Source organism: Anomaloglossus baeobatrachus, chromosome 3, assembly GCF_048569485.1.
Source record: "Anomaloglossus baeobatrachus isolate aAnoBae1 chromosome 3, aAnoBae1.hap1, whole genome shotgun sequence".
In the NCBI taxonomy this organism is placed as follows: Eukaryota; Metazoa; Chordata; class Amphibia; order Anura; family Aromobatidae; genus Anomaloglossus; species Anomaloglossus baeobatrachus.
This window is the reverse complement of record NC_134355.1, coordinates 145927177-145948185: the sequence shown is the minus strand read 5'-3', so window position 1 is coordinate 145948185 and position 21009 is coordinate 145927177. Positions and strand designations below refer to the sequence as shown.

At 48.2% G+C, this 21009-nt stretch overlaps 1 protein-coding gene across 7 annotated transcripts in view; it reads left to right on the top strand.

The window, feature by feature from the left end:
• Positions 1–21009, top strand: part of BIRC6 (baculoviral IAP repeat containing 6) — a 533701-nt gene that overhangs the window by 320839 nt on the left and 191853 nt on the right. For all 7 annotated transcript variants that reach the window (XM_075339505.1, XM_075339507.1, XM_075339508.1 and 4 more), the window contains exons 53-56: positions 2316–2424; positions 2529–2750; positions 11979–12759; positions 18742–18885. In XM_075339505.1, coding sequence (XP_075195620.1) covers positions 2316–2424; positions 2529–2750; positions 11979–12759; positions 18742–18885 — 1256 coding nt within the window. The remainder of the gene's footprint in view (positions 1–2315; positions 2425–2528; positions 2751–11978; positions 12760–18741; positions 18886–21009) is intronic.

Genomic DNA, 21009 nt, shown 5'->3' with positions numbered 1-21009 from the left:
CTGGGAAAGATCTCACTGTGCACACTTAAAGGGGTTTTCCAAAGCACAAAGTTCATTTGATCAATAGATCTTGGAATAATTATAAGTTCAACAATTGGATGTGTTTTAAAAATAATGTTCCTGTGCTGAGATATTACATGTGTCCTTACTGTGTAATGGATGTTTCTGACCATTCAGAGATTTGGTCTGATCATACCACATCTCCTGGGCAGGGGAGGAAGTAAGGGAGCATACAAACATTACAGCTTGTGATCGCAAATGTTTTCTGTGAGGTAAATGTTTTACCTCACAAAAAGGATCAGCTATGATCCTGTGCTGTCCTGTGTGTATAGTCTCTTTTGCATCCTCCCCTGCCCAGGACATGTGGTATGATCAGACCATGTCCCTGTACAGCCAGACACGGCCATTACACAGTACATAGCAGGGACACACATCCTGGCACAGGAACATTTTTTTAAACACATCCATTTGTGAAACTGTTAAGGTGAACTCTTAACCAGAGATCACTAGTTGCCTACTGCCTGGCCTAATTGGTGTGGGTCGAGTGCATGCTTAAAAAATGAGATCAGACACAGTCGGATATTCATCTTTCCTCGACAGAAGTCAGCCCATGCTCTGCTTTATTACAACTGAGCTTGCTCTGATATAACCTTGCAAAGGGGCATGTCCGGACGTGTTCATTGGTCAGTGGGTCGAACAATGTATTAGTCCATGAGCTGATTGGTAGGCGTCATTGTAGGCGGGTCTATGACATCATTGGATGGATCCATGGCGAAGGTGATGGGAGGGACGTCATCTGGTGAATCCATGCTGGATGGACTGGTCTGTAATGTCATCTGATCTTTGGGTTGATCTTCTCTTATATGGTATCTTCTTACACCTGGACATTCCTTGCATTCCAGGCAAGGTGTGGAGAAACAGGCAATGACAGCCACCTTTATATCTGTGTCATGTATATGATCTGAAACCTGAATTATGTAAGGCAAATCGACATATTTCCCACAATGCTCTATGTCCAGAGGTTAATTAAGTATTTCATTTTATGGCTCTCCTCAACAAAACTTATTATTATTCCAAGATCTGTTTATTAAAATCAGCTTTTAAATGAGCTTTGTTCTTGGGAAAATCGCTTTAAATATGTTTGCAGGATTTCATTGTCAGATGGAGGCTCATAATGTCTTGATTTCCATCTGGCCTGTATATGTCAGCATTCTATAGAAAAAGTATGCAATAGTGTAGCTTATTATGCAATTCATACAGTGTTGTCCAGTAAAATAGATGAATATCTTTATATTATCATTATATAATTTTTGTTAATGGAAGCACATGGTAATGGATTGCACTGCATGGATTTATGAGCTTTTTCAGAAGCTTTTTAATTTATGTATTCCTAAATGGGTGCCTTCATTAGGCTATTGTTGATGGATGTCTAACAGTGGCCAACAGTAAATGGATATGTCATGGAAAGCTATAAGCAAAACAAACTTGTGATGTATACATTTCTGCATTTTTATAGTATTTTATGGATAACTGCATCTATCTCAGTGTCTAGTTGAAATCTACAACAGGATGTGGACAGGGTCCTGGTGTTTTGTCCCCTATAAGCTGCAGCCACCACTAGTAAGCCCTTATATACAGCTTTCTAGAATATGGTGCCCAGGCCAATCTGTAAAACATAAAATCATCTTTTATTACACTCCCCAACTGTGTATTTGCAGTCCGATGGACGTCGCTGGTCTCTGTACAGCGCCTCTTATCTTCCTTCCATTGCAGTCATCCTTCCCAGCTCCGTGTGGAAGATGCGTCCTATGTTCTCCACACAGAGGCCTTTATTGCACTCCTGCGCACGTGCACGTGTGTCTGCCCTGTTGAGGGAAGGTCAAAGTATTGTAGTGCACATGCGCAGGTGTTCTTTGACCTTTCCCCGCATCTGCGCATTACAGTACTTTGCGCTGTCCTCAGCAGGGCAGAGAGACGTGCACAGGAGCGCAATGGAGGCCTCTGTGTGCGTGAAGTAGGATGCGTCATCCACACAGAGCTGGGAAGGAGGACAGCGGTGGAAGGAAGAGAAGAGGCGCCGGACTAGGACCAGCAACGCCAGTCAGACCAGACCACCCCACAGGTGGGTATAATAAAAGATGTTTATGTTCTACGTAGCAGCCTGGGCACTTGTATACAGAGCTCCAGAATGCTGTATGTAAGAGCACACTGGTGTGGAGGCAGCTTTTAGGGGACAAATCTGGTGACAGGTTCCCTTTATTCATTTTGTTTTTATAATTCTTTTTTTTTTTTTTTTTTCCCCTTTTCTTTCACAGATTTAAATAGCCCTCTGTTATTCGGAAGGCTTAATGGGTTGTCGTCAGATTCCACAATTGATATTCTCTATCAGTTAGGGACTACCCAAGACCCCGGAACCAAGGATAGGTATGATAAGCCACTGGACAACCGTGTGTTGTTACTGATCAGATCTACTGTATATATTTTGTGCATGTAGCTGATATGTTGTCTTCTGCCTTGGATTACTTTAGGATACAAGCGCTGTTGAAGTGGGTGAGTGATTCTGCCAGAGTGGCTTCATTAAAAAGAAGTGGTCGTAGCACTTTCAATCCCTCAAACAATTCACCAAGAGAGTTTGGCCTGTTGATGCCCTCCCCTTCTCATTTGCACTGTGTGGCCGCTATTCTGTGGCACAGTTACGAGCTTCCTGTGGAATATGACTTGCCTGGATTGCTCAACAGAGATCTATTTGAGTAAGTACAATGCGCTCTGGTTCTTACATCCATATTCTTCTCCTAAGTCAGAATCACTGAATAGAATCCTAGATTAGATACAAACAATATATAATGGAGAAATATAGCGAGTAATTGCATATTTTATATTACAAAGTTAAGACCTCCTTTTGAGTCCATATTATTATATTAAGAGATTGTCACGGCACTTCTGTGAGGGTATGGGTGCTCAGGTAGGGTCCAAGTCCATATGAAGAAAAATAATCACCAGACACTCCAATTGATGTGAAAAAAGAATGACTTTCTTTGTCGCTCCATTGGGAGACCCAGACAATTGGGTGTATAGCTTCTGCCTCTGGAGGCCACACAAAGTATTACACTTTTAAAAAAGTGTAACCCCTCCCCTCTGCCTATACACCCTCCCGTGGACCACGGGCTCCTCAGTTTTATGCTTTGTGTGGAAAGAGGCACACATCCACTCATGCATTCTCATACATAGTTATGTCGGATGGAAGAAAAGAGGTCCCCGATGGGGTCCCCGGCATGTTCCCTTCTCACCACACTAAGTCGGCGGTGTTGTTAAGGTTGAGGTACCCATTGCGGGTACGGAGGCTGGAGCCACATGCCGTCTCCTTCACCATCCCTTATTCGGCTCTGGGAGAAGTGGGATCCTATGCGGTCATCCATGTGCTGGGACCGTGCTCCATCCGCAGCCCCTGGTGGAACCTGCCGGGCCGGAGCTTCTTCAACCCCAGGGACCGGGCCCTGCAACTTGAAGGTACTCTGTATCCTCATGTGGGGACTGTACAGGGGTCGCACCTTCTCCCCGGAAGCCGCGGTGGTTCCGTCCGTTGTCTTTTCGGCGGACTTCCGCGCCGACCGTGCCTGCTTGTCGGGCGCGGCCTTAAATTTAGCCCCCGGCTTCGCCGCGGCCTAGTCCGAAAAATCCCGCCCCCGAGCCTGCCTGTCAGGGGTAAGGGCGGGATTACCGACATGACGTCGGCCTTGAGGGCTGGAGCATCCTGCATGTCTCCCTCCCCCCTCATTGACCACTTGGGGACTCCAGATTCCCGCTCTCTGCTAGCGCCGCCCTCGGCTCCACTCCCCCCCGAGAGCTCCGGCAGCCATTTTTAGCATTCTGCCGGTGGATGCTATTCAGCAGCAAGGCTCTGCAGCTCCGGGGGATCCACGACAGGGAATCTGGAGGACACACTCCGATCGTGAGCGGTTGGTAAGCCACACCGGTCACCCGGTGCTGGTCCCCCTAAGGTGCCGGGATATATATATATATCTGTTCGGAAAGGCGGTATACCCTTTTCCCATATACCCTCAGTGGTCACTCTCCTAAGAGACAACAGCATGTCGTCCACAAGGAGCAAAGCTACTAAGGCACAGATTTTTTTTCGCGGCCTGTACCTCTTGTGGGGCTATGTTGCCTGCGGGATCCACCTACCCTCACTGTGATCAATGCTCGACTCCTGCCACGCTTGCTCAGCCGGAGCCTAGGGCAATTGTGGGCCCCTCGGCTCAGGTAGATCCCCCTGCTCCCCCTGAGCAGGCTGCAGGGACAGAGTCACCGGCGTTGGCCTCTTTCGCTGAGAAACTCTCTGTCACTTTCTCAATCCATTGCACAGTCTATGGACAAATGGTCATCTAAGCTGCTTGAGGCATTGCAGTCCAGACCGGGCTCTTCACAGGCCCCGGTCCCTGTTAGTTTGTCTCCTCCAGGCCCTTCTTGGTCCGCGCCGCAGCGCGCTCCCAGGATAGCCCCTAGGTCCCAGGCGGAGGACTCCTGCCCGGATCGCAGCCCCAGACCTGCTAAGCGGCCTCGCTGGGATTCTTCCCCGGCCTCCTCACGCTGCTCTGGATCCCAGTTTGAGGACTCTCAGGAAGACGAGGCGGACGTGGGAGCTCAGGGCTCTGACCCTGACTTCGCCCTTAACCTTGATACCCCTGAGGGGGACGCCTTAGTAAATGATCTTATCTCATCCATCAACCAGGTTTTGGATCTCTCACCACCACCTCCTCCTGCAGAGGAGTCTGCTTCTCAGCAGGAGAAACACCAATTTCGATTCCCCAAACGTACGCGCAATACGTTTTTTGATCACTCTAACTTCAGGGATGCTGTCCAGAAGCCCAGAGCGGTCCCGGACAAGCGCTTTGCTAAACGGCACACTGACACGCGTTATCCCTTTCCACCTGAAGTCGTTAAGGGCTGGGCACACTCTCCCAAGGTGGATCCTCCAGTCTCTAGATTGGCTGCTAGGTCCGTTGTGTCTGTTGCCGATGGCTCATCCCTGAAGGATGCCACAGACAGACAGATAGAGCTCTTGGTGAAGTCTATTTATAAGGCCACGGACGCGTCTTTCGCCCCGGCCTTTGCGGCTGTGTGGGCTCTCCAAGCAATCTCGGCATGTCTGACTGAGATTAATGCTGTCACGCGGAATTCTGCTCCGCATGTGTCTTCCTTGACCTCTCAGGCATCAGCATTTTCGTCCTACGCCATGAACGCCGTCCTGGACTCCGCTAGCCGTACGGCTGTAGCATCCGCTAACTCCGTGGCAGTCCGCAGGGCCATGTGGCTGCGCGAATGGAAAGCAGGCTCTGCTTCCAAAAGGTTCTTAACTGGTTTGCCTTTTTCTGGCGAACGTTTGTTTGGCGAACGGTTGGATGAGATTATTAAGGAATCCTCGGGAAAGGACTCCTCCTTACCCCAGTCCAAACCTAAGAGACCTCAACAGAGAAAAATCCAATCGAGGTTTCGGTCCTTTCGTCCCTCCGCCAAGCCCCAATCCTCTTCGTCCAACCGGCCGGAGAAAGGCCAGAGGAACTCCTATGCGTGGCGGTCCAAGTCACGCCCCCAAAAGGCCGCAGGAGGCACTGCCTCCAAGACGGCCTCATCATGACTCTCGGCCTCATCTAGCCACATCCTCGGTCGGTGGCAGGCTCTCCCGTTTTGGCGACGCCTGGTGGCCACACCGATGGGTGAGAGACATTCTGTCTCATGGTTACAGGATAGAGTTCAGCTCTCGACCTACGGCTCGTTTTTTCAGAACCTCCCCACCCCCCGCACAGGCCGACGCACTTTTTCAGGCAGTGGACGCTCTAAAGATAGAGGGAGTTGTGATTCCCGTTCCCCTTCAGGAACGTGGTCGCGGATTTTACTCCAACTTGTTCGTGGTGCCAAAAAAGGACGGGTCATTCCGTCCCGTTCTGGACCTCAAGCTGCTCAACAGACATGTGAGAACCAGACGGTTTCGGATGGAATCTCTCCGCTCGGTCATCGCCTCGATGTCACAAGGAGACTTCCTAGGATCGATCGACATCAAAAATGCTTATCTCCATGTGCCGATCGCACCCGAACATCAACGTTTCCTGCGTTTCGCCATCGGGGACGAACACCTCCAGTTCGTGGCATTGCCTTTCGGCCTGGCGACAGCCCCACGGGTTTTCACCAAAGTCATGGCATCCGTCGTGGCGGTCCTGCACTCTCAGGGCCGCTCGGTGATCCCTTACTTGGACGATCTCCTAGTCAGGGCCCCTTCTCGGGTGGCGTGTCAACAAAGTCTTACCGTCACTCTGGCGACTCTCCAGCAGTTCGGGTGGATCATCAATTTCCCGAAATCCAAGTTGACGCCGACCCAATCACTGACTTACCTCGGGATGGAGTTTCATACCCAGCCAGCGTTAGTCAAGCTACCGCGGGACAAACAGCTTTCTCTGCAGGCGGGGGTGCAGTCACTTATTCGGAGTCAGTCACACCCCTTAAGGCGCCTCATGCACTTTTTGGGGAAGATGGTTGCAGCTATGGAGGCAGTGCCGTTCGCGCAATTCCATCTACGGCCACTCCAATAGGACATTCTTCGCAAATGGGACAAGAGTTCGGCTTCCCTCGACAAGAACATCTCTTTCACTTGCAACCAAAACATCACTTCAGTGGTGGCTCCTACCCACATCTCTGTCTCGGGGAAAATCCTTCCTCCCCCCAACCTGGGCCGTGGTCACCACGGACGCGAGCCTGTTAGGTTGGGGAGCGGTGTTTCTCCACCACAGGGCTCAAGGAACCTGGACTCCAATAGAGTCGTCCCTTCAGATCAATATTCTGGAGATAAGGGCAGTATATCTAGCCCTATTGGCTTTCCATCGGTGGCTGGAGGGCAGGCAGATCCGAATCCAGTCGGACAACGCTACTGCCGTCGCCTACATCAACCACCAAGGCAGCACTCGCAGTCGTCAAGCCTTCCAGGAAGTCGGGCGGATTCTGCAGTGGTTGGAAGTCACAGGCTCCACCATCTCTGCAGTTCACATCCCGGGCGTAGAAAACTGGGAAGCAGATTTTCTCAGTCATCAGGGCATGGACGCGGGGGAATGGTGTCTTCACCCAGACGTGTTTCGAGAGATCTGTCGCCGCTGGGGAACGCCGGACGTCTATCTCATGGCGTCACGACACAACAACAAGGTCCCGGCCTTCATGGCACGGTCTCAGGATCACAGAGCTCTGGCAGCGGACGCTCTGGTCCAGGATTGGTCGCAGTTTCGACTGCCATATGTGTTTCCCCCTCTGGCAATGCTGCCCAGGGTACTACGCAAGATCCGGTCCGACTGCCGTCGTGCCATTCTCGTCGCTCCAGACTGGTCGAGGCGGTCGTGGTATCCGGATCTGTGGCATCTCACGGTGGGTCAACCGTGGGCACTTCCAGACCGCCCAGACTTGCTGTCACAAGGGCCGTTTTTCCATCTGAATTCTGTGGCCCTCAACCTGACTGTGTGGCCATTGAGTCCTGGCTCCTAGCGTCTTCAGGGTTATCTCAGGATGTCATTGCCACCATGAGACAAGCCAGGAAGCCAACGTCCGCCAAGATCTATTACAGGTCTTGGCAAATCTTCTTATCCTGGTGCTCTAATAACGGTTTTCCTCCATGGCCGTTTGCTTTACCCACATTTCTTTCATTCCTACAATCTGGAATGGACAAGGGTTTGTCCCTCGGCTCTCTCAAGGGCCAAGTGTCGGCGCTCTCCGTGTTTTTTTTCAAAAGCGTCTAGCCAGGCTTCCGCAGGTCCGCACGTTCCTGCAGGGGGTTTGCCACATGGTCCCACCTTACAAACGTCCGTTGGAACCTTGGGATCTTAACAGGGTTCTGACGGCTCTTCAAAAGCCGCCTTTTGAGCCGCTGCGGGATGTCTCTCTCTCCCGTCTTTCTCAGAAGGTGGCCTTCCTGGTGGCAGTCACATCACTTCGTAGAGTGTCTGAGCTTGCAGCGCTGTCATGCAAAGCCCCCTTCCTGGTTTTCCACCAGGATAAGGTGGTTCTGCGTCCTGTCCCGGAATTTCTCCCTAAGGTGGTATCCCCTTTTCATCTAAATCAGGATATCTCCTTGCCTTCCTTTTGCCCTAATCCAATTCACCAGTGTGAAAAGGATTTGCACTCTTTGGATCTAGTGAGAGCACTCCGGTTCTACGTGTCTCGCACGGCGCCCCTGCGCCGTTCAGACGCGCTCTTTGTCCTTGTCGCTGGCCAGCGTAAGGGCTCTCAGGCCTCCAAGTCAACCTTGGCTCGGTGGATCAAGGAACCGATTCTCGAGGCCTACCGTACTTCTGGGCTTCCACTTCCTTCAGGGTTGAAAGCCCATTCTACCAGAGCCGTAGGTGCGTCCTGGGCTTTGCGGCACCGGGCTACGGCTCAGCAGGTGTGTCAGGCAGCTACGTGGTCTAGTCTGCACACTTTCACGAAGCACTATCAAGTGCATACCTATGCTTCGGCAGACGCCAGTCTAGGTAGGCGAGTCTTCCAGGCGGCGGTTGTCCACCTGTAAGAGGGGGCCGTTTTCGGCTCTTTTTATTGAGGTATTCTTTTACCCACCCAGGGACTGCTCTTGGACGTCCCAATTGTCTGGGTCTCCCAATGGAGCGACAAAGAAAAAGGGAATTTTGTTTACTTACTGTAAATTCCTTTTCTTCTAGCTCCTATTGGGAGACCCAGCACCCGCCCCTGTGCCCTTCGGGCTGGTTGTTCTTTTGTGTACACATGTTGTTGATGTTGATTTGTTCTTTTGGTTCATGGTCTTCAGTTCTCCGAACATCCTTCGGATTGAATTTACCCTAGACCAATTTATAAGTTTCCTCCTTCCTGCTTTTGCACCAAAACTGAGGAGCCCGTGGTCCACGGGAGGGTGTATAGGCAGAGGGGAGGGGTTACACTTTTTTAAAAGTGTAATACTTTGTGTGGCCTCCATAGGCAGAAGCTATACACCCAATTGTCTGGGTCTCCCAATAGGAGCTAGAAGAAAAGGAATTTACGGTAAGTAAACAAAATTCCCTTTTTTACTTTGTAAAGCAATGGGCAACTATTACAGCTGACCCCCAGGAGATGGAGACCTCATTAATAAGTCTACAGACTACTTTACATAGTACCAGCCTTATATTTAGGCATCATTACATCACTTGTTGCCTTTTAATTTGTGGGGGGGTTTACAAACCCTCTCTCCACATCCTGTGCAAAAAAAAAAAAAGTCCCCAATACAGATTTCTTAAAATGCACTACTTCAGTAGGAACAGTCCAGCATATAGCAAAATAAAAGGTTGTGTAATGCATATGAGAGAGAGCAAATGATAGATCCTTACAAAACTGCCCCATCACCCCCCTCTTTCTACTCCTGAATACATCTAATATTTGATAAATCCTCCCCACCCACCCCAAATGATCAAAGGACTGGTATATACTGCCATACATCATCCTCACCCCCCCGGTGGAGATTCAGCGTATATCAGCGTACCACTTATCCATGTCTATCTGCTACAACAAGCCCTGACGGAAAAGAAATTCATTGCCCTCTTTCCGTTTCTGGTCACCACATTTGTCATTTTGTTTTCTGAGTTCCATCTATCTAATATATAAAGGTGTGTGTGTCTGTATGTCCGCTAAAGAAATCCGCACCGTCGCATTTAGGCCTTGTGCGCACTGGGAAATGGAATTTTCTTGAGAAAATTCCGCATGCTCTCAAAGATTACCGCACCCGCGGTAAAAAACCGCGGGAAACCGCACCCGAAAACCGCATGCGGTTTGCTGCGGTTTTACCGCGGTATTATTCGCGGTATTGCCGCGTGCGGGTTGGGATGTGCTTTATTGCATTCAATGCAATAAAGCACATTGAAAAAAAAAAAGTCATTTAATTCTGAGATAGTAGACAGACAGAAGAATAGATAGAGGGATAGATAGATAGATGACAGATCGCTGCATTTCCCACGGTCGGCAGTGAGTTCACATTACCGGCCGTGGGAAATGACCGGTAATTACCTCTGCTGTATGCTGCTTTCATTCAGCGCTGTGTCTGTGACAGTCGCGGCTGGATGGAAGCAGCGCAGGACCTGTGGATTACGCCGGAGCTTTGGTGCGGGAGGGGTTAATAAAATGGTGAACGAGGCTTGTTTCTTTTATTTAAAATAAAGGATTTTTCGGTGTCTGTGTTTTTTTTCACTTTACTTACGGGTTGATCATGTCAGCTGTCACATAGACGCTGCCATGATCAAGCCTGGAGTTAATGGCGGTGGTCCCTCACCATCATTAACCCCTTGTATTACCTTGCTGCCACTGCTACACGGTGGCAAGAAGAGCCGAGGACACGCCGGTGCTGCAGCATAATGCATGCGACAGTGCCGGGGCAGCTGCGGCTGATATTCTCGGCTGCCGGAGGGGGAGTGAGGCAGGGGACATTAACCCTGCCCCTCTCCCTCCCCAGCCTGAGAATACCGGGCCGCCGCTGTGTGCTTACCTCGGCTGGAAGGTAAATATGCAGCGGAGCCCACGTTCTTTGTTTTCTATATTTCCGTTTTCTTTCTATGTGTGTTCTATGTGTCTGTGTCTGTGTTCTATGTGTCTGTGATGTGTCTGTGTCTGTGATGTGTTTGTGTTTACTCTCTGCACGGCTTCCTCTTCCTGTAATGACATCACTTCCCTGCAAAACCGCAGACAAGCGATGTACATTACCGGAGGTAAACCGCGAAATACCGCAGGGAATAACGCAGGAAAACGCAGTGAACCGCACAGAATTTGCTGCCTGCGTTATTCCCTGCGGGATTTCATGATTAACATTGGAGTCAATGGAGTGAAATCCCGCAGCGATGTGCGGAAAAGAAGTGACATGCACTTGTTTTTGCTGCGGGATTCCCGCAGCAAAACATGCAGCTGTCAAATTCCGCCCAGTGCGCACAGGATTTTTTTTCTCCATAGGATTTGCTGGTGATTCACTGCAGAGATGTTATGAACATTTTCTGCAGCGAAACATGCAGCAAATCCGCGGAAAATCCGCGGCAAAATCCGGTAAGTGCGCACATAGCCTTACAATCACGAAATTTTGCAAAGACACCCTATGCGACTCAGGGAACGTCATAGACTGTTTGGATGGGAAAGTTTAACCCCACGCTTTACAGTAGTCTCCAAAATCCTGCCTCCATTAATCTGAATGGAAGTGGGAGAGACGGGCTATTAATAGCAACTGTTAGTTGTTGCTATAGGAACAAAATAAACTGTTAGTATAAGAAGCTTATGTGTGAGGTAATAAGATGTTGGTGGTGAGACTGATAGAGAAAGACAGACTGGGAAAGAGACAGAGAGACAGACGGGCGACCAGAGACAGACGGGCCACCAGAGAGAGACTGGCGACCAGAGACAGACACCACCAGCGGGAAAGCGCCTTGCTCATATGATACATATCAGTATATACCATCCATATACATTCGATGGAAACCTATATATTACGGACATTACTCTGTGCAATCTAACGTGTACTTTGAGTTCTCCTTTGGTAATACAGATGCATTGTGAAAGGAGCTTAGATTTGTATCTGTGGGTCCTGTAAATTTCTTCGCACTCCCATCTTTTTAAGGGGTCTGACAGACCGTTCTAATCTTCAGGTGTTTTCTCTGAGACCACCATCACCAGACATGTCTGACAATGGTCCATCTCATGATCCCATATTACCTATTCTGAGCATTACTTGCACTGTTTGCTCTGTCGGGCATATTCACAATGGTGTATGCACAGGAAAACATATTTCTCACACATCCACAGGGCCTCATTCAAGAAAATGTATATTTTAAATTGGCATATGGGTGCTGGATGCAGCTACACAGTGCCATGTTTGCACAGTATACACCATGAAATCCTCCTGACCTATACCTCAAGCGTACACTGCAACTTGGACCCTTAATCAGTACTGAAATCTGCTAACTAATCCTGTATCTATTTTCCAGGTCCTTGCATAAATGGTCGATGTCTTTACCGTGCAACATGGTCCTGAAGAAGGCTGTAGATGGCCTGCTCTGCTCAATGTGTCACATCCACCCGAGTTATTTCTCTTTGCTCATGGGCTGGATGGGAATCGCCCCTCCTCCAATACAAAGCCAGCACAGACTGTCTATTACTGATGATAGCAAAAAACAAGACCTTAATGCTGCTCTGACCGATGACTCTAAAAATGCACAAGCACCTCTTGCCCTTACAGAGTCTCATCTGGCCACACTTTCTGCTTCGTCACAGTCCCCCGAAGCCATCAAGCAACTGCTGGACTCTGGTTTACCCTCACTTCTCGTTAGGAGCCTCGTCAATTTTTGCTTCAGTCACATATCTAATTCAGACTTTGCTGCAGCCGCCACGGACACCACACAGGAGAGATTCAGACGGCAGCACTCATCTCAGCACTTTAGTAGGATGCCAGTCACGGCAGACCTGGTGGCTCCTATTCTCAGGTTTCTGACTGAAGTCGGCAATAGCCATGTTATGAAGGACTGGCTTGGAGGCTCTGAAGTTAACCCCCTTTGGACAGCACTTTTGTTTTTACTTTGTCATTCTGGTGCCAGCTCAGCAGGTCATGTAAATGGCTCCCAGCAGACCAATTCCAGGTGCACTTTACTAAACGCAACTGCGGGAAATGGTCTGACCACCCAACAAAGAACCGCTGTGGAAAATGCAACCGTGGCCTTTTTCTTGCAATGCATATCATGTCATCCAAATAACCAGCGACTAATGGCACAGGTAAGAGAAAAGGGGTCGAAAGGGTTTCTTCTGTTTTTTACTATAGGAGATGCCTGTTCCTGCCTTCTTCAAAGGCATCTTACAGATTAAACTGAGTGATCATGAATCTTACCAATACGGACTTAGGTTCATAATATTGACTGTGATGTTTAAGGTCGCCATTTCTGATGTCTGTTTTGTTAAGTGATCATATTCTCCATGACATTACAATTGTGGAGCATCTTTTATTAGAATTTTATCACAGCAATTTTGCCAGATTTCTTGCATAAATTGCCTTGAAAAGTCAAAATTTTTGGAGCTTTCGGCATTTTCACACAAGTTTCTCCAAAGTCGATTAATATGGGCTGGGGCACAGAGGAGGCTTGACACCTCGTCTTGTCTAATTCATGATGGGCAGTGGTTTTATTTACAGCAGAAGTCTTACTCCAATCAGATACTGGAGTAAGGTTTGTAGTGAGGAACACGACACTTGTCAGACACTCCTGATTCATTAGGAGTAGTGATGGGGGCAGACTCTGGTACGCCCATTTTTATTTTTTTTTTTAGGAGGCGTCCACCTTATGACTCCTGCAACCCCCCTCATCAAGACCAGCAAGAAAATTAGTGGTCTTTATGAATGGGCCCTATGTGTCGTGTCTGGCCTCTGTTACTTCTACTTGTCGAAGTCGTGTGTCCCTACAAAGTCTCCTACTATCCAATCAGCACTGACTTGCAGGGACACACCCCCTAACTGGTAACACCCAGTTGTAAATGTATCCATAAATGTTTAGGAGGAATAACAGAAAAGCAGCATAAGGCTATGTTCACACAGGGCTTTTTTAGTATGTTTGTGATGCATAATTTAGCTGCAGAATTGCCTTGATTTTATGCAAATCCATGCTAATATACAGTCCCAGCAAAGTCTGAGATTTCTGAAATCTCATGCACACACAAATACCTGCAGATTTTTTCCTGACTTTTGTCAAATACCTGCGTTTTTGCTGCAGGATTCAAAGAATGAGCTTGTCAATTCTTTGCAGCATTTTTGCAACATTTTTCTCATTGATGCAACACATTTTGTAGAAAAACGCACCAAAAACACAGATCACTCAAAGAAGATTTCCTACCACATTATCAGGTTTTAGTCAGGAAAAATAAACTTGCCAAAAAAGCCCTTTGTGAACATAGCCTAATACAGATCTAAGACGTTATTTCATAATAAGACTACTGCTTCAGCCCGTCGTTCAGAGAGTCATTCCCAAAATCAGAAACATTTGCTTTTCACAACATTTGTATCTGCTGTTAGGATCACTGTAATAAATTGATCCTTTTACCACTCAACCCAAATTGGGGCCAGTTTGATGTACAGCATATAGCCCCATAGGTAGCGGATTGGTCATTATTTTACATTTTTGATGGTTAGTGCCTCCAGAGGTTTTGGGAAGTGCCTATCATGGTAAAATTCTAAGCAATCCTCAGTTCCCTTCAGCCGATCTTTTCTTTTTTTTTTTCCACGCCCCCACAGCCAACACACATAAGGGTGTTAGTAGATGGGGATACAGCGCTCCAGTCTAGTATGTTGGGTGGTCTGGAGATATGATTCTTGTGTTCGGTGCACAGAAGCTCCTGGACCAGGAAGCAAAAAGTTAATAAAATTAATTTCTAAACCATAAAGTCGATAAATCTCCAGCCAAACACCTGATGTAAGCAGAGCCTAGCGGCTTCTTTTTATAACCATAGCACATGGTGGCTATATGTGTTTATAATCGTGACTCAATAGAGGATCAAACATTCTACACTTTACCCTAGCGGCTTCATGCTTTATTAAAGGTGTGGTCAAGCATGATCATGGACAGCTAGAAACAACTTAACACCAGGTATTTCTGGTTTTTGGTTTTTACTTTACTTGAAAATCAATAAAATAATGCACACAGTCAAGTATCACACACAATACAGCTGCGTGTTTGTAACTAAACAGTGAAACCTTGGTTTACGAGAACAATCCGTTCTGGGCGTGTGCTTGTAAACAAAGTTACTCGTCTGGCAAAGCAAAATTTCCCATAGGAAATAATGAAAGCTCAGACAATTCGTTCCACAACTTGTTCAATGTCCCATCCTGGTCCCCTATTGTGCCATTCCACACACGTACGTACGCACACACACGCACACATATTATGCTCACCTTACCTTCCGTTCCATTGCCGGCCTCCTGGTTCTTGTAGCTCGCCGGTACAGGATGTGTATCGGGTAGCCATCATGATGACTGAGGAACTTCCTCTGCCCGAGCGCTGGCGTCAAAGACAGGAGCTTGTCTCTGATTGGCCAGCGCGCTGCCTTTGAGTAGCGGCTGACAGTGGAAGTTCCTCCATCGTCACGATACAATAACCATGAGGCCAGCGATGGAACAGACGGTAAGGTGAGCATAATGTGCGTGTTTGTGCAGACTGCAAGAGGGGGTCAGAGCATGGTTAAAGTATAGAACCGGAAGTGTGTGCGGTGAGTTTTTTGCTCGTACGGCAAAGCTTGCTCGTAAACTGAGTTACAAATTTTTAGCAAGCTTTGCTCGTATAGCGAAATACTCGCAAACCGGGTTACTCGTAAACCGAGGTTCCACTGTGTTCGTTATTGACTTTGTCTGGACCACAGCTCTAATCACCTGAATTACCAGTTTCATAGATTTTTGTGTGGCGGTCTGTTCAGGTTATTTGAGCCATGGTCCAGCCATAATATACTGCCGCCATCATACAGAGTAATACCCCTATATTTTGATCTACACTTCCTCGAAGTTTGTGTAAGGGCTCAGTCAGACATCCATTTTTTTTTTTTCTACACGTTCTGTCTGTGGTTTTCACAGATATAACACATACCCGTTATAGTCTATGGGACATGTTCATAATTTTTATTGCAAACAGTGTGTCTGCACAAGAAAATCATTGTGGCATGTTTGTAATCAATGTTATGGATCAGAATTCCGAATACCAGTCTGCGATAAATCATAAGCCGCACGCGGATGCCATCTGTGTGCTGTGCGTGATTACACTGCAATGAATAGGCGCCACCTTGTAATTAATTTTCCTTACATTAAAATTACTGATGGAACCCTGCTGGTAAAAACTGACATTTGGACCGAAAACGCTGCTGAAAATCTGATTCAAAACTCTCTGAAAAATCTCTGCTGTATGAATGAGGGCTTAGAATCACAAAGTAGCTGACGGGTGAGCACATATGGTGGAACAGAACCTTAAAGGGCACCAACCAGCAGGATTTTCATATATTAAGTAAAGACAGTGCTATACGCTGAATGTAAGCAGAGCTTTTGTTCTGAGATTGGATGTTTTATTTTAGAGATATGTGCAAGTAAAGTTACAGCAATGCACTGCTATTTGATTGACAGGTGCAATAGGGAGGGGATATGTGGGTCAGGTCTTGCTATCTATTCCTGCCCCTGTCTGTTTACCTGCTCTGGAATTTACATATATGACGGCAACGGGGAGGGAGGCCAGGAAGCAGACAGGGGCGGGAATAAATAGCAAGACCCAGCCCACATATTCCCTTCCGGCTGCACCTGTCAGTCAAATAGCTGTACATTTCTGTAACTTTTCTTGCACATATTTCTGAAATAAAACCTCCAATCTCAGAACAAAAGCTATGCTTACATTCAGCATCCTAGCACCAGTATAGCACTGGCTTTACTTTATATATGAAAATACTGATGGTTGGTTCCCTTTAAATAGTAACTAAATTTTAATTTCTATTGTATGAAATAATTTTGTCTAGCATAGAAAGTTATCAAGCTTTGCAAATCACTTTGTCTTCAATAGGGAGATTTGTCTTCATTCCTGGTAAATGCATGGAAGTGTCTTCTGAACACTTCTGGAGTACAGATGGTGGCAGTAAAATGGTCCGCACCGGTCTCCTCCCTTTTGCGTTCTGCTTGTCAGCGCAATCTGCAGCTGCTTGTCCCGGAGGTGCAGAGCTCAGCCAGCGCTCCTGTCACATTGGATGCAGCTGTCACATTGGAAGCTGGCTGAGCGCTGCACATCTTCTGTCAATGTGCTGCAGGAGCTTGTTCTGATTAGCCAAATACTCAGAGGACACATGTGCTGACCCCATCACTGCCATCATCTGTACTCCCAATAAGTACACTGTATCAATTCCAATGAAGGCAGGATATAGACTGGAAACACAGGGGTTTGGACATCATTACATGCACATTTTTTCTATAGAATCGAAGTTTCATGCTGAACAACGTCATTAGAAAAAAAAATAAATAAATGGTTAATTTTGTTACTAAAAGTGTTTAGGATTAGAAAAAACTTGGCTGCATACTTCCAAAAAATGACACCGCACCTGTCCATAGGTTGCTTGGTAGAGCGCCTCGGCTGTGATGAAGGGTATGTGGTTTGGCTGCAATGCCAGACACAATCTGTAGTCAGGTGAGGTGCTATTTTTAGGGGGGAAAAAACAGCCATTTTTCTTAATTTGTGCAATCCCTTTAATATTAAGAGGGGCAGTATAGGTTTGGTTACGCATCATTTCAAGACTGTACATTTGTCTTCCATAAATACTAACTCCTGACCAAATGGCATATTTAGACTTTTGTTTCCCTAAATTTTTTTAAAGGGAACCGGTCACCAGATATTCATAATACTTAATGGTCGGTGCGGAGCAGACTGGTCGGATGGGGGTCTCTGTTCTCCGGGTCCCGTGCCTCCTCTTTTGGCCATCTTTGTCCTCCTTCTGAAGCTAGTGTAGATGACGTGTTGTATGTCAAATACACTAGCCGACATTGGGGTCCTGCGCAGGCGCACCACAATACTTTGATCTGCCCTGCTTAGGTGACAGGTTCCCTTTAAACAGTTTTCAACAACTGCCAGAAATTATCTCATCATTCATCATCTGCGACTGAAGAGTAATCTAAGGCTAAGTTCACATTTCCGTTGATTTGTATCAGTCACATGCGTCGCTTGACGCATGTGACTGATGCGCTGTTCAACGCTGTACAACGGATGACAAAGAACAGAATTCTTTGTCGGATTCCGTTGTGTGCGGGGGGCGGAGTTCGGGGGCAGAGCCGAGCGGGGGGCGGGGCCAGGCGCTGAGGATGTCAGTGGAAGTGCTGCGGTCTGCATGGCTGGGGACAGGTGAGTGTATCTGTGAGTGAGTGAGTGTGTGTATGTGCATGTATGTATGTATGTATGTATGTGTGTGCACATGCAAAGTGCGGGAGGGGGCGGAGCCGAGCGGGGGGCGGGGCCAGGCGCTGAGGATGTCAGTGGCAGTGCTGCGGTCTGCATGGCTGGGGACAGGTGAGTGTATGTGTGAGTGAGTGTGTGTATGTGCATGTATGTATGTATGTATGTGTGTGTGTGTGCACATGCAAAGTGCGGGAGGGGGCGGAGCCGAGCAGGGGGCGGGGCCAGACGAGGGTGTCAGTGCTTGTCTGCATGGCTGGGGACAGGTGTGTGTGTGTGTGTACATACATGTGCGGAGTGCGGGAGGGGGCGGGGCCGAGCGGGGAAGTGTCGGCCTCCCTGCACACGTAACCAGCCTAAATATCGGGTAACAGCAAAGCACCCGATGTTTACCTTGGTTACCCGATATTTACCTTGGTTACGGGCCTACACCGCTTAGCGCTGGCTCCTTGCACCGTAACCAGGGTAAATATCGGGTAACCAACCAAAGCTGGTGACGTGTGCAGGGAGCCAGAGAGCATGCGCAGCGAAATCCGACGGATCTCGCTGCTCAAAAAACGTTACATGCTGCGTTCCTCTCGCCTGGCGGTCAGTCGTTCCACGACTGATCAGTCGGGCGGAGGGTGCAACGCAGCATCATCAGTCACAATCCGCTGCTCATACAAGTCTATGGGAGCAGCGGAATCCGCTAAACGGATTCCGCTGTTTACAAGAGCAGCGGATTGTGACTGATACATTTTAGCGGAAATGTGAACTTAGCCTAACCCGTATATTCTTTCCAGTAATCCCTCTCCTCTTGCGTTTTCAGGTTCTCTGCGAGCTGTTCCAATCTTCTCCACAGCGCTGCAATCTCCCTGCCTCTGGGAACATCTCCGGCTTCATCCGAAGACTTTTCCTGCAGTTGATGTTGGAAGATGAAAAAGTTACCATGTTCCTTCAGTCCCCCTGCCCTGTAAGTGTTCCTGAACCCCCTCTGAGTGCGCCTGGGATGTCTCTGGGTCGAGTCTTTTGGAAGTGATGTGCTTTTCTAGGCTTCCTCCTGTCTCCGCTTGTCTTTTGAAGTCGTGCTGCCAGTGTTTGTTTTGCCCCTCCAAGATGTGAGCTCTGTAAAATGTTTATCTGGATCTTCCTTCAGTGCTGTTTTGATTCTGTTGATGCTTTCTTGTGTTTCTCATATCAAAATCCAATACCTTGTTGCTTTTGCTTTTCCTATGGGGGCAATCCAGCCTAAATACACACACAGCCAAAAAAATCCTGTGACCCACAACCTCTTGCCAAAGACCCAAAAATGAGCGCTAGATAAAAAGCTTCACATCACTGGAACCTTATGGCAGATTAAAAAAGTAATTCAATACTCAGAGAGCAGCAGGAAAAAAAAATCAGGCCAAAAATTGTCACCTTATGACCTGGTGACAGGTAATCTAGAGGTGCTTTCAGTTTCCATTAGGGTCTGAAGCTGCTGCTTTCTACATGCCGATGGTCAATAGTGAACACTGTTTAATTAGTAAGTGAAGGATACTCCCTCTGTCACTCCATCGTCTGCCAACAGCGTGATCGTGGGGTGCTGATGGTTACTATGGTAACCAGGAGACTAACAAAGGCTTGCGTGTCTGGCATCAAAGCGAATAGGCCATGTATCTGGGCATGGACTGTAAGGTCACCTTTCAGTGCAGCGTTAATAGACTAGATAACGCTCTGCACTACATGAGTAGTAGTGTGTAATATTCACCTGATCAAGAGATCATGCGTTCCAAGTCCCCTTGTGAAAGTAAAAAAAATAAACAGTTTTTCAGACTAAAAATACTCCACCCCCCCTTTTCTAAAAATAAATAAATGCATAACTGTTAGAACTGATTCTGTAAGGCTATGTGCCCACGGGTCCTTGCTTCTGCGGATTTTGCCACGGAAAACCTGCAGATTTATCTGGATTTTCCAGATAAATCCACAGGTTTTACCATGTACAGACACTTCCCATGTTATCCTATGGGACATGGGGAGTGTCTGTGTCCATGCTGCGGTATGTGCGGGTGCGGAATATGCTGCGGATGTCCCGCAGCCGCACATAACTGCATGTAAATTATTCCTGCAGAATTACCTGCAAAAAATCCCGGCCCTCCACTATGGAGAATAGAGGCCGGGACGTCCGCAGGTCAATCGCATGAATATCCCCAGGTTTACCGCAGCTATTCCGCTGTACTACCGCAGCTAAAAAATAGCTGCGGATGCCGGCGGGCAGCTGCGGTGAACCTGCGGCCGTACCTGCGGATACAGCTCCCGTGGGCACATAGCCTAAAAATCGGGACAATATGGTGTCCAAAAAACATTTTTCTTTGTCGCTCCATTGGGAGACCCAGACAATCTGGTGTATAGCTTCTGCCTCCGGAGGCCACACAAAGTATTACACTTTAAAAAGTGTAACCCCTCCCCTCTGCCTATACACCCTCCCGTGCATCACGGGCCCATCAGTTTTTTGCTTTGTGTTGAAGGAGGCACACATGCACGCAAGCTCCACATTTTAGTCAGCAGCAGCTGCTGACTTTATCGGATGGAAGAAAAGAGGGCCCCTAACAGGGCCCCCGGCATGCTCCCTTCTCACCCCACTCTGGTCGGCGGTGCTGTTAAGGTTGAGGTACCCATTGTGGGTACAAAGGCTGGAGCCACATGCTGTTATCCTTCCCCATCCCTTAGGGGCTCTGGGAGAAGTGGGATACTAACCGGTCACCATGCAGCTGGGACCGGGCTCCCTCCGCAGCCCCTGGGGGAATCTGACGGACAGGAGATCGGGTATCATCAGGGACAGGCCCTGCTTCTATGAGGTACTCTGTGTCCCCTTGGGGACGGCGCATAGAGCGCCTGTGTAACAGACGCTGCAGCGGCTGCTGTGTGTTTTGACACCTCCAGCTCCACCGCCGGGACTACCGCGCCGACCGCGCTTGTTTGCCGGCCGGGTTACTAACTTTAGTCCCCGGCTTCTGCGGCCTAGTACCGCATACTCCCGCCCCCGGGCCTGCCAGTCAGGGGTAAGGGCGGGACGCTAGACTGGACGTCAGCGGTGAGGGCTGGAGCATACTAGGTA